This window comes from Anser cygnoides, chromosome 21, assembly GCF_040182565.1.
Source record: "Anser cygnoides isolate HZ-2024a breed goose chromosome 21, Taihu_goose_T2T_genome, whole genome shotgun sequence".
Classification (NCBI taxonomy): domain Eukaryota; kingdom Metazoa; phylum Chordata; class Aves; order Anseriformes; family Anatidae; genus Anser; species Anser cygnoides.
In genome coordinates this window covers 2,108,218-2,121,064 of record NC_089893.1, presented here as the reverse complement: position 1 = coordinate 2,121,064, position 12,847 = coordinate 2,108,218, and the positions used below count along the sequence as shown (strand labels likewise).

General features: G+C 52.4%; 1 protein-coding gene across 1 annotated transcript; it reads left to right on the top strand.

Annotated features, from left to right (window-relative positions):
- Positions 1-3: 3 nt before the first annotated feature.
- Positions 4-9,529, top strand: ARCN1 (archain 1). Its single transcript, XM_066981370.1, has 10 exons — positions 4-137; positions 1,782-2,045; positions 2,781-2,960; positions 3,198-3,403; positions 4,150-4,311; positions 5,055-5,220; positions 6,531-6,678; positions 7,028-7,136; positions 7,270-7,474; positions 7,729-9,529. The coding sequence occupies exons 1-10, from the start codon at positions 135-137 to the stop codon at positions 7,816-7,818; spliced, it is 1,533 nt and encodes a 510-aa protein (XP_066837471.1). The 5' UTR covers positions 4-134; the 3' UTR covers positions 7,819-9,529.
- The last annotated feature ends 3,318 nt before the right edge of the window (positions 9,530-12,847 follow it).

Here is a 12,847-nt window from a genome sequence, read left to right as displayed (position 1 = left end):
CCCCGCCCCCGCCGCGCCGCGCCGCGCCGCTTCCGGCTGGGGACGTGGCTCCGCGCCGCCATCTTGTGGGGCTGCCCGAGGGGACGCCGAGCGCCGAGGGAGCGAGCGCCGAGCCCAGCGCCGCCGCCGCCGCCATGGTAAGGGCGCGACCGCCGCCGCCCGCCCGCCGTGCCCGGGGGCCGCCCGCCGGCCGTGCCCGGGGCTCCGGCGGCGTGCGGGGCCTGGCCGGGCCCCGCGGAGCTCGGCGCCGCCCGCCCGGCGGCGCGGCCTGCCCCGGGTGGTGCCTGGCGGAGCCGCGGGGCTCCCGCTCGGCGGCTGCGCGGCCACCGGGCCCCGCGGCGGGCGCAGCTCGGGAGGCCCCGGGGCCGCCTCCCGGAGCCACCTGGAGCCGCGGTGCCTCGGCCGAGGGCCGGTGGCGGCGGCGGTGGCTCGTCCTCTCTCCGCGCTCGCCGCTGGAGCGACGGGGAGCCCCGCTCGGAGGCACAGCGGCGGCTGCGGGGCCCTCCTCGGGTCCTGCTCCCCTAGAGGGGAGTTCGCGGCCGCAGCCTTTGTCGCACCCGGTTACGTGCGTTTTAAAGGTCGTTTGGGGTGCTGAGGTGTTATCTCCGGCGTTGTGACCGGTAACGTGGCGGCTGGGCCCGGGGGGCGGTCAGTTACTTTGTGTTGCTGTCAGGGAGCACGGGGCTCCGAGCTCTTCCTCTGCCGGGGCCGGTCCTGCTCCGTGTTGCCCACCTGGTGTCACTCGATGAGACAGCAGAGGCCGATGTGCTGCGTTGTGCAGCCGTCGGCAGTGCTGCTCGAGTCGCTGGTGCCATCCTGCTCTCTTACGCTGCGTGCGGAGTAGTTTCAGAGAGCGGTTGGAGAGAGGAGGTACATTTTTGATCGCTTTTCTTCCAGAGACGTTTGTCCCTGAGCTGTCAAGCTGCAGGGTCCTAGGGCTATCCAGACAACGCACGACAATTTTGCCAGGGTACCTGACTGCCTTACTCGGCCACATGTTGACTGGGTTCGAGGTGGTACTGGAAATCCATCTGGAGCTGAGAGTTGCTGGTGCTTCTCTCATTGTTGGAGTACTGTGAATGAAAATGGCTGGGGAGCCCAAAGATCTTAGCTGCAGAAACTGTCCTGTCTTGACAAAGTTAATTAAGAAACTAATCTGTGAGAGGAATTTCAGGAAGGAGTCTAGGTAGAGAGAATAAGAAAAGGTAAATTAGCAGTTGTCTTACTGCCTTTTTATTGTTGGTACAATAGCCCATGAGAGTCGTCCACATGCTGTAATTAATATAGCTCTCATGATTTTATTAACCTGTCTTGACTGTAAACGTGGCATTGGGCAGGAATGTCATATTTGAAAACATTCTGGTATTCAGTGTAAGTTTTATGCTGGGTCTGAACTAACAGAAAATTCAGTAACCTAGACCCTTGCTTAAAGCATTTTTGGGGTTTTGTCATGCTTTGTGTATAGAGCAATGGGTTGGTTGTCTCTGTCTTCCTGACTGGAGGACTGAGAGCTTTAGTTCCACATAGCACGGAAACAGAAAGTGGGCTGCAGCGTATCTGCAGAGAAAAGCAGAGGTGGATCTGCTGTTAGAATAGGTAAGTTCTTGGCGCTAGTCATAGAAAGACACTTAAGATCCCAGTGAAGGAAAATCAGCTCGATGTGAAAGATTACTGCCAACTAGATTTTACCTTTCTTTGCATGTCTGACGCTGTGTCAGGCTTGCAGGGGCTAGGCAGCGTCCAAGACTGGCACGGCTAACCCATGTCTGTGTTCTCCACAGGTGCTGTTGGCGGCTGCCGTCTGCACAAAGGCGGGGAAGGCCATTGTCTCCCGGCAGTTCGTGGAGATGACCCGGACCCGCATCGAGGGGCTGCTGGCAGCTTTCCCAAAACTCATGAACACCGGGAAGCAGCACACTTTTGTGGAAACAGAGAGTGTGCGGTATGTGTATCAGCCGATGGAGAAGCTCTACATGGTGCTGATCACCACCAAAAACAGCAATATCCTGGAAGACCTGGAAACACTCCGACTTTTCTCTAGAGTGGTAAGGATCTATGCTTCGGGTTATTTACTGCAAAGTTCACGTGTCTGTAGCCTGAAACAGTGCTATTATAAGGGAACCTGTTGGTGAGCTGTTGCTGAAGTACTGTCTGCTTCCACCTACCAACATGATTTTCTAGAGCCTGTTCTTGACCTGGGACAAGGTTAAGCTTTGAAGTTTCTGTGGTATTTTTGAACTATATTTAAGAAACCCATGGTTGCCCTTTAACTGGTGAGACCAAAGGGACGAAGTTATAAATTTAACGTAAAACATTTGCTGTATTCTTAAGATAACAATTATATTTTTTCTAAAAATAACGTGGCTTTACAGAATGCACTTGAGAAGCATAGCACTACTCTAAATACATTTCTAAGTAATGAGTTTTTGCAATTGTCTTTATATTAACTGTATAATCTGTTTCTGTTAGATGCAACCAAAGGATCTTCAGGAAGTTAACTAGCCTCATAGTGTTTGCTTGTTTATGTTCTTGTGAGTTACAAAGTTAGAACTATGTTAAAAGATTGCATAAATATTTTAGCTGAGGAAAAACTAACAATCACAAAACCTCATCTTGTTGTTTATCAACAATGTAAAGGAATGAAAGGCAGCTTAGTGATGCGCTAGTTCTGCGGAGAGTCTAGCACAACTGTGAAGTCTGGGAACAGTAGAAAGACAGTGCTGAAAGTTACGTCTGTCTGTTTTTATGAATGCTCCTTTTAAATGTTTTTCCTGAATTAGATCCCTGAATATTGTCGAGCCTTGGAGGAGAATGAGATCTCTGAACACTGTTTTGACCTGATTTTTGCCTTTGATGAAATCGTTGCCCTGGGCTACCGTGAGAACGTAAACCTGGCACAAATTCGGACCTTCACTGAGATGGACTCTCATGAAGAAAAGGTGTTCCGAGCTGTCCGAGAGGTGAGTGGAAATAATTTTGAGTTTGGCACAAGGTACTCTGGAAAGCAATGCTTTTTTATGGGAAGATGTTACTCCAATTTGATCAGGGTTTTAAAATTATTTAGGTTTTCTGTAAATTAAATGCCCGTTTCCTGGTCCTCGAAAAAAGGTTGATAAGAAACCATACATAGTATTAGTTGCTGTACAGAATAAGATTGAGGTTGCAAAGCTGTACCCGCCTTTTGTCTTTTACTTCAGACTCAGGAACGTGAAGCAAAAGCTGAGATGCGCCGTAAAGCAAAGGAATTGCAGCAGGCTAGAAGGGATGCAGAGAGACAAGGCAAAAAGGCACCTGGTTTCGGTGGCTTTGGTAGTTCAGCTGTGTCTGGGGGCACAACAGCAGCAATGATCACAGAGACCATCATTGAAACGGAGAAGCCCAAAGTGGCACCAGCGCCTTCCAGGTAAGTGTACAGATGGCAGCAGATGTTCCTTGGAGTCAGCACTGTCTGAAAGCCATACGCCCAAATAAAGGGTTTCAGTTGCCTTCCTCTTGAGTCTTCATGGATAAACAGGTGCTAAAACAGCTGGTATACATTAGTAAGTGAGGGAGCATTCATCTATGGCCTGGGTGCTGTTGGGGTCTGCTAGTGCTCACCAGGTTAGCGCTATGTTTTGGACATCAAGAGCTTTCTCCCTGGTACTACAAGAAGTATTGCCTTAAAATTACAGGTTCTTTGTGTGCCTCCACTCCTTTGGGTTACTGCAAAGATAGAGAAAGGCCTCTCTCCTTAGCTTCTCTGATCTGTGTCTGCTGACCTCAAAGCCTTTAATTTGGATGCTTTTAAACTGGTGCATATTGCATATATTGTAAACCATATATTTTACTATTTAAGAGCATTTGTGCTATGTGTCACAGTAGTACCTGAGCATCCCGTAGTCTCCATAGGGTCTTTGATGGGTATTGGACTTCTCATTTTGTGTGACAAAGAGTGGTACCAGGCAATACTCAGAATCTGTATCTAAACTGTATAAGAAGGATGAAATATTAAGATCTTCTCTTCTTTACTTGTTCTCCCCCCAGAAGAGGTTACAGAGATGAATATTAGATTGTTGGGATAGTCAAGTTACAACACTTGAAATTAGGACTGAGGAAGAATGAAACTGTTGCGATGAATGTGACTTGAATATGTCTGTGCGTTATGTTTAGGCCTTCAGGTCCTAGTAAAGCTCTGAAACTTGGTGCTAAAGGGAAGGAGGTGGACAACTTCGTGGACAAACTGAAATCGGAAGGAGAAAATATCATGACTTCCGTAGGCAAACGCTCTACAGAAGCAGCCAAAGTTCTTGCACCACCCATTAACATGGAGAGGTAGGTATTATCCTTGCTCTGAAAGCCGTCTTCTTACTACTCTTTCTGATCCACGTGTTGCTTTGTGAGCTGTCTTCCTCTTTAGTTTTCAGCACAGGCTTTTTCCTGCCATTGAAGGCCTGCGTGCTCATCTAGCCTTCTGATTTTAAAAGATGAAGGGTAAAATCTGGGAAAGTACAGTGACAAAAGATAGCTTATTTGATTAGAAATTGTCTTAGCTAAAATGGTTGTACCTCCTCTGTTTAGCTGAGATTGGGAATTTTCCTGTGCCTTCTGGAATGCGTCTCTTCACAGTGTTTTGCCTTCAAATGAGTTAAAGTAGCTGCCATTTTTCCTGTTACCCAGACACAAATAGATCCTGTCCCATTGCAGCTTAGGATACAGATATTCAGAGTTTGTTTTACATGTAGCAGATCAGAACCTTTTTCTGCTGTGAGCTGTGCTGCTGTACGGTAGCGGGATTTTGAGTGAACGGCATATCAAGATGCTGTATCACTGTTTTATCGTATGGGTGTCTGTTTTTTTTGGACTTGTATCCATAGATCTGTGTGCCCCTGAGTTAACGTGTTGGAGCATTGTTAGTGCATGCATCTGTTATGCTGTCAGTGTCATTCTGTTTGGGACCATCACACTCCTTGTAGCACCTGCTCATTGCATAGAACCTCTCCTTGCTGAACACTAATTTTTCATCTTGCCTGTTAGATGCCAAGTGCAGGACTTGAGATATTTGTTTTTCTGTCCAGTGTGCACATGAAAATAGAGGAGAAAATTTCTTTGACTTGTGGCCGTGATGGAGGGTTACAGAATATGGAGCTGCATGGCATGATCATGCTGCACATCTCTGATGAAAAATTTGCACGGATTCGCCTGCATGTAGAAAATGAAGACAAAAGGGGAGTGCAGTTACAGGTAAAGTGTTTGGTGTTCATGCTGTCGAACATGCTTTTGCTGTTCTCTGGGGCAAAGTATTGGAAATACTTGTGTGCTAGTGTCCTATGCACCTGTCTAAGCCTTTTCAGCAAGTATGTTGAAAATGGAAGTAGTCACAACAGATATTTCTGTAGCATAAATGCTGGGCTAGCTTATGGTCGAAAGTTTGAAGTTCACTTGAGATCTGGTCTCATACGCTTATCCTCCTGCCTTCAGAGCCTAATCTATCCAGTGAAGCATGTCGGCATGCCATCTGATTTCACATGAACTTTGCAGCAGCCTGATGTTGCTTGGTGCTTATTACATGATGTGAGCTGTAGTCGTTGAACGTGAGTTCTATAGTCAAGTTACTGTGCCAACGAAGAAAATTTATTATATGGAAAGCTGTTTCCTCTTGGGTCACTTGTGTCCTTTTATTGCTGTATTTGACACAATTGCTGAAGCCCTTGGATTATGGTCAGCAGTATAAGAAGATTCTTAGAGAAACATCCTTCCTTTTCTTCCTGTGTGTTTTTGTTGCCTTATTCAGTGCTGTTGCTTTGATACTCTCTTTTGCTCCCTTCTCCTCCTTGCCAAGAGCTTATCTGTACTTAGCTGTCTGCATGTCTACTTATACAGTAGTAGGTTCCTTATCAATGTATCTCATAAAAATGTTCAACAATGCTCCCATGTGTGCTGCTTGAGTTAAAAAATTAAATCAAACCCAGTGTTGACTCCTGTCTTTCCAGTGTAACTTGAATATTCAACTTTAAAAAATCCTTTGCTTTTAAAAAGATGCTTACATTTGCCATTGCAATGAGAGAATATTTACATTGAGTTTGGCTGCTGCCATATATATATATTTACACAAAGGTTGCTGATGGAAGTAGTATTTTTGTGGTTTCATAGTGTTCTTCCCAACAGCACGAGGCTGAAATGCTTTAGGAGGCTATTTCTTCCTCGAGAAAAATGAAATTTTTTAAAATTTAGATTTTTTTAGAATTGTTCTGTAAGCCCCAGGATGCTGCCCTAGGTACCAGGACTTGCTGGAGTGTCTGGTGCAGTGGCAAGTAAAAATGCCAGTGGTGTGGATTCTTCCTGGTGGATCAGTATTTTCTGGACAGTATTGCAGGTTGATAAGTAGAAGTGCTGTAGCCGGACTTCTGAGCAAGGTATGTTTTGCAGAGGAAAGTACTCAGGGATGTGTAGGGCTGTCGTAGTAGAACCTGAATTACCTACATGTGGTTGTCACCTTATACTTGAAATTACTGCAGTAGCTGACACAGCCTTGGCTTATGTTCCCATTTCAGACTCACCCAAATGTGGACAAAAAGCTTTTTACTGCAGAATCGCAGATTGGTTTGAAGAACCCAGAGAAATCATTCCCTATTAACAGTGATGTGGGCGTGCTGAAGTGGAGGTTGCAGACCACGGAAGAGTCCTTCATTCCATTGACAAGTGAGTGCAAGTGTGTGTGTGTGACGTGTGGGAGCTTGGTTGGAAGAGGCTGATGTTCATCTGTGCCTGCTTGTACCCTGCCTTGTAGCAGCTGGGCTAGCTCCACAGCATGGGACATTGCGAGGTGCTTGGTGAAGGGGTGAAGACTTCTATGTGCCTTCCATCGTATAGTACCTGTTTTTACCAGTATCCATTTTCTGTAACGTTCTTAAAGAAAACAAAAAGCTTTTCTTTAAGTTGGAATTTCTTGGTTATAATTTCACGGTACTTTTTGAAGTACATAATCTTTTGAAAGCCTGTTGTGCAGAGAAAGATTGTGTGGTACAGCATACTGGTTTTCTGCCCTCAGTTAACTGCTGGCCATCAGAAAGTGGGAACAGTTGCGATGTTAACATTGAATATGAGTTGCAAGAGGAGAGCCTAGAACTGAACGATGTGATCATCACAATCCCTTTACCGTAAGTAACATTCCATGCCTGGGCAATGCTAACAAGTGCCTTTGTATATTGTCAGCTCCTTTGCCGTTTGGCTTTGTTCGTTTCCTTAGCTCTTTGCAAGTAAGGCATTGTAGCTCTTTTTTGCCTACTCTAGGTCTGGTGTCGGTGCCCCAGTGATTGGGGAAATAGATGGCGAGTATCGCCATGACAGCCGGCGAAATCTCCTTGAGTGGTGCCTGCCAGTGATAGATGCCAAAAACAAGAGTGGCAGCCTGGAGTTCAGCATAGCAGGGCAGCCAAATGATTTCTTTCCAGTGCAAGTCTCCTTCATCTCCAAAAAGAACTATTGCAACATACAGGTACAGTCACTAATGGTGTGGAGCTACACTTACTGGGGATACTTGCAGAATGTGCTGTAGTTGCCCTTAGACTGTCCGGCTGTGTTTGTGGGGCAGGACAAAGATCTTTAAGATCTTTCTTACAGTACTGACTTGGGGTTCAAAAGTGCTGGGTTGATTCTGTCCTCTTTGACCGTCTCACAGTTGGAAAGCTGTGTTTTCTTGTGTTGGGAAGTGGTGTTAAATGCTCAACTAAATGTGCGTTATCTCCACAGGTTACCAAAGTGACCCAGGTAGATGGGAACAGCCCTGTAAGGTTTTCTACTGAAACCACCTTTGTGGTGGACAAGTACGAAATCCTGTAATGCCAGCTGTGGGGAATCACAAAGGAAATTTTTAAATTAAAAAAAAAAAGAGGCCGAAGTTTATTCTGATTGTTTGGAATGCCGCAGCCCTCTCTCTGCTAAGACACATGGCTCTGTCTGCCATCTGCAGTGTCCTGGGTCACAGACATTTTTGGCAGAGAATTGACGTGTTCATGGGGGGAAAGGCTACAAATTTCTTTGGCAGATTTTCACTGGCTAGCAGAACAAGATCTCTGCAGAGAACCCGGCTTTGACACTTCCCATTCTCCCATGAAGATGACCGGAGCTCAGTCCCAGAGCCTACTAGACATCATGCTCTTCCTTTTTTAATCATCAAACACTGTTCCATTGTTGGTGCTGCCATTTTAATTTCTCCTCAGCCTTCAACTCTTGCTTCTGATGGTGAAAACAGGCATTAAGATGATATACACAAGGATGCAGTGCTTCTCTGGACCTTTCCATCTGGTAGAAGTGGAACAAGTTGATCTCGGTTTCAAAGGTGGGGTACTGACAGGAGCATAGGGGAAGAGGGCCTCACAGCTCAGTTCTCTTTGCCCCCACACTGTTCCTTGCTGTCCATCCAGCCCTACTGTACAGCAGTGGACTTCATCCTGGGCTCACCAGAAGTCCTTTGGGCCTGTCTTGTTGAGGCTGGGTCAGAGTGGGCTAACTGGTGGCACAGGCTGCGGCTCTGAATGCTCTAGTTCCTGTTGCAGGGGGGAGAACATCCAGAGGTGACTGTTCCATCTGAGGGCTCCCTGTCTGCTGTAGTAGCTCTTGGCCAGGGTTCTGTGTCCTGGCTCAGGCTGGGTTGGTGTTTTGGCAAGTTGAACTGCAGGGTGCAAGTGTGCAAGCAGCTGTTGAGACTGCTTTACTTCACCTGTGTGCAGAGTGGGAGTGGGGCTAGGATCTGTCAAAAACTGGTGGTCTTTCTCAGCGCTTGGTGATGGAGGAGAGAGGAATGGTAGTTTCCAGAAAGCATGCTGGGCTGATCTGAGAGTGAGCAACACCCAGGTGTAGCGTTTGCTATCCCAGTGCTGTTCCTCCTCTGACTGCCTGAATAGTATCACTTATTTCATCCCACAGCGCTGTGTTCCCCTCAAAATACGTCCCACCTGCTTGTTTTGGGGCTAGTCACCACCTGAGTGGCAGTGCTGCTGCCCCAACAGCGTGAGGTCTGCAGGGGAGCTCCCCAGCTGCTGCTGTAGGCAAGGGCTGAGCATGCAGGTGATACTCAAACGGTGTCCTGTCCTCACAAGTCCTAAAAACACGTTTAGCGTGCTCCAGAGAGCACCTTTCACTAAGAGTAAGTGTGTGTTGGTTCCCCTGGGGTCCTCTGCCAAAGAAGTTAGCGGTCTCTCCTCTGTTAACAGCGCCAGTGAGGAAATAAACCCTGATTCTTGCCCTGGGAAGGTGATGTGTTCTGGGGGAGGGAAAGCAAACCCTGTTCTGTAGTGAAATAGACGATGAATCCTATTAATTCAGTTATGTTCAAGAGTTGCTTGTCTGTATGATTTTAAAATGGAGTCGAGTTCAAACATCAAGGAAGCGTTTTTCTTAAATTTGTTTAAGGGTAATATTAAAAAAAGAAAGACACCCCAACCCCAGTTTTTGTAACCCTGTACGATAATGGCCTAGGGAATAGAGCACATTCCAGTGTATACAAAGAAAACAAATTCTTTAATCAAATAAAAGAGTATTATAAAAGGAAGGCTGAGCCTCTTCTGCCTGCCTGGGGCTGGGGGGAGCGCGCGCTCCAGGCCGCCGGCGGGGGGCGCGGAGCCCCGGCCGCGGTTCTCGGGGGGGGGGGGGGGGAGGCTGAGCCCCGGCCCGGCCCCGAGCCCGGCCCCGGGGAGCTGCCGGCGGGGGCGGGGCCCGAACGCTCCGCCCGGGGCGGGCCGGGCTCTGCCGGGCCGGGGGGGTCCCGCTCGCGGCGCTGCGGGGGAGCCGCCGCCGCCTCCGGGGGGCCCCCGCGGGCCGTTTCCCACGGCAGAGCCCGGGGACGGCGCTGGGTCCGTGCCCCGGGGAGCCGCGGGGGCGAGCTGCGGGCCGGGCAGCCGGAAAACCCCTTCGGGCAGGAAAGCCCGGCGTTGCGAAACGCTGCCGGGACGCGGGGGCGGGCCGGGGGCCGGCGCGTTAACCGGGGGGCTGTGCAGCCCCGGGGACCGCCCGCTCCGTCGTGGGGCCGCGCGAGGCTCTCGGCCCCCGGCCGGCTGCAGGGTGAGGCTGGGCCTGGGGTCGGTCCTGCACCCCGGCTGTGCCGGAGCGGGACGTTGTTTGCTGCGAGCCTCCCGGTGCCTTCAGGTCCTTAGGCTCCTGCTGGCAAGCCCGAGGAATTCGCTGGCCCCATGGGTCCCGTAAGCCCCCCGGCTGCCCCAGCCCCGCGTGTGGCCGTGCTTTGGCTTGCAGGGGGATGCTGCTGGCAGGGTGTTGTGCAGGGCACAGGAGCTGCGTGACGGGTCTGTGTGACGAGGTGGCGCTTGCCAGCAGCCAGAGACTGGACTTGGAGGAGCAGTGACCATCCTAGAGCCGACAGGCTCATCCCTGACCCCTGCTGCTGAACATCAGGCTGGGTGATGGCTGCCACGCGGGGGGCTGGATCTGAGACCCACCCTGCTCCTGTGCTGTGGGCCCTTGGCTGTCGTTAGTGAGGAGCCACAGGTGCTCCCTGCTTGTTTGAGCTGAGCTGAGCTTGTATGTGTGGCTTGTAGATGAGAATCCCCTGTTTGCTATGGTGGTGCTTTGAGGAAGAAGTCTCCACTTGTGCTACCTTGATAAGCATCCTGGAGCTTAGTGCTGGCAGCCAGCTGCCTGCCTGTCCCTGCAGTGCTGGCTGAGGTCCTATGTGGATGAGCAGAGCAGTGGGGACAGGGCAGCAGTCGGAGCCGTGCCCTCCCTGTGGTGCTTCAGGGCAGTGCCTCCATGCACAGCATCCATGGCCCTCGGAGGTGCGAAGCCCTCAGGGCCGTGGCCCTGGCTGGAACGCAGCTGTGCTGCAGCGGTGCGGGAGCACTTCCCGGGAGCACTGAGATCAGCGGGTGCGGCCGGGATTCCTCGGCTCCCACAGGAGCTGTCTGGCAGCTGATGTATGTTATGTTATTGCCGGGTGCGTTGTGTTGCCTCAGCAACTGCAGCACGGCCTCTGCGGCCCCCCCTCAGGTGGGACGGGCGGCAGGAGCATCCCCCCACTGCCTATGGGGACCTTGTGTTACCTTCGGGGTTCCCTGGGCAGTCTGCTTTTCTGCTCCTTGCTGCTCTGAGCTACCTGGGTGTGCTGCCTTCATCTCCTGTGTTTATTCCATCTCTGCCCACATCTGAGTCTTGCGCTGAACCCAGGCCCTGGTGCTGTGGGGCAGCTCCGGGCAGGAGGCAGCAGCAGGGAGCAGCCTCCCCCGCTGGGCCCCGAGCTCCTTCCCCCCTGCTCTGTGCTGCAGACGCACTTCCCCCTTCCCCAGCTGCGAGAGGAAAGGCTGTTGTTTGCATGTTTGCTGGGGCAGAGGGTGTGGGAAGGGGTGAGAGCGCTTTAAGTGCGTTAGCAGATGGGGAAGGAGCAGGCAGCCAAGTTGGATGGAGGTTGTGGACGCTGCGTGCTCACCCGTTAGCTCAGCCGTGCGGCTTCCTCCCTGACTCATCCGAGCAGCCGGGCGGGGGGAAAGGCCACACTGCAGGACACGATGCGCTGGGCCCATCTGCGACAAGGGGCTCCTCCTGGCTTCCCCAGGATGGGGGGGGGGGGCAGCAGAGCTACCCGGTGCCTGCCCCCTTTCGTGGCGCTCTCAGGCACTGCTGGCACTGCAGGAGGCAGCGGGGGACAGGCAGAGCGCAGTGCGTCCACACAGCGCTGTGTGAGCATGCCCCTGCTGTTCCCCGGCCACGTCCCCAGCAGCCAAGCTCTGTGCTGCTCCGGCACGCAGCTAGGCAGGCTTTGGCCGCTGAACCGGCTGGTGGCTGGCGTCCAGCCCCGCAGACAGGGCACAGGGCAGGTGGTGCTGTGCTGTGGCTCGGTCTTGGTGGGAGCAGCAGGGTGCCCCCATCCCGTGGGGCCTCCGGGCAGGCAGGGCTCAGCCCCGCTGCGTTCCCAGCCTGTGGGTGGCCAGGTGCTGGAGCTCCCCATGCCCCTGTAAGCGAGTGGTGGGGGGCAGCATCACCCTGCAGCCTGCGTTGTGGTGGGGCTGAGTGGGAGTGGGCATTGAGGGGCCACAGGGCTCGGCATCCTCCCAGGTGAGGCCCCTGCCCTGCACGGAGAAGAAAGGGGCTTTTGTCTTCCCTCAGCTTCAGGAGTCACGGAGGGAGCCGCCAGCCCGCGAGCGGCCCTGCACGCAGGGGGCATGGGGACTGCTTGCTATTTGACGGTAACTGAGCCCGACCCCTTGGCATTTGCTGCCTTTGCCTCTTCCCACGGCAGGAACAAGCAGCGTGTTTTGCAGGCTGCAGCGAGAGAAGAAAGGCAGCCTTGTCCGCGCCAGAGGTGGGGCGCCGGCCAGGGCGGCCACGCTCCCGCCCCGCATTCCTCTGACAGAGCCTGCTTGTGCAGGGCTGTGCAGGGGAGCCAGGACACGGGGGCTGCTGCGGGCGCCCTGCTGCACCCAACAGCTCGGGGACTGGCAGGCATCTCCAGCACAGGGAAGCGGTGAGGAGCGGGTGAGGGTGCTGCCGGGGGGCCGGGGCCATCACGAAGTAGGGTGGGCATCAGGGGGGTGCTGGAGCTGATGGTGGGGTCCTCGTCCCAGCTGTGGGACAGGCAGAGGGTGATGGAGTAGAGGACACCAGGGTCAAGTAAGATTGGGCAGCAGGACGTGGGCAGGACTGGGGACATACCCCAGCCAGGGTGCTCAGCTGCAGTCGGGATGGTGGGGCTGGAGCTCCCCTGTTTCTTGCCCACGGTGGTGCACATCGGCGTGGCGGGGATCACCATGCTGGGAAGGGGTTAACGCCCGCACAGGATCCCACCCTGGCTCCGCTCCCTTCCTATACAGGAGCCCGGCCCCTCGCTGGCTTTTCCTCCGGACGTTGTTGTGGGGCCTCGGTG

What these genes read in the sequence shown, in the direction of transcription:
- ARCN1 (XM_066981370.1), top strand. An exon ending in TCCGACTTTTCTCTAGAGTG is followed by an intron (nt 2,046 to 2,780) that starts GTAAGGATCTAT and finishes TTCCTGAATTAG; the next exon opens with ATCCCTGAATATTGTCGAGC. An exon ending in ATCATCACAATCCCTTTACC is followed by an intron (nt 7,137 to 7,269) that starts GTAAGTAACATT and finishes TGCCTACTCTAG; the next exon opens with GTCTGGTGTCGGTGCCCCAG.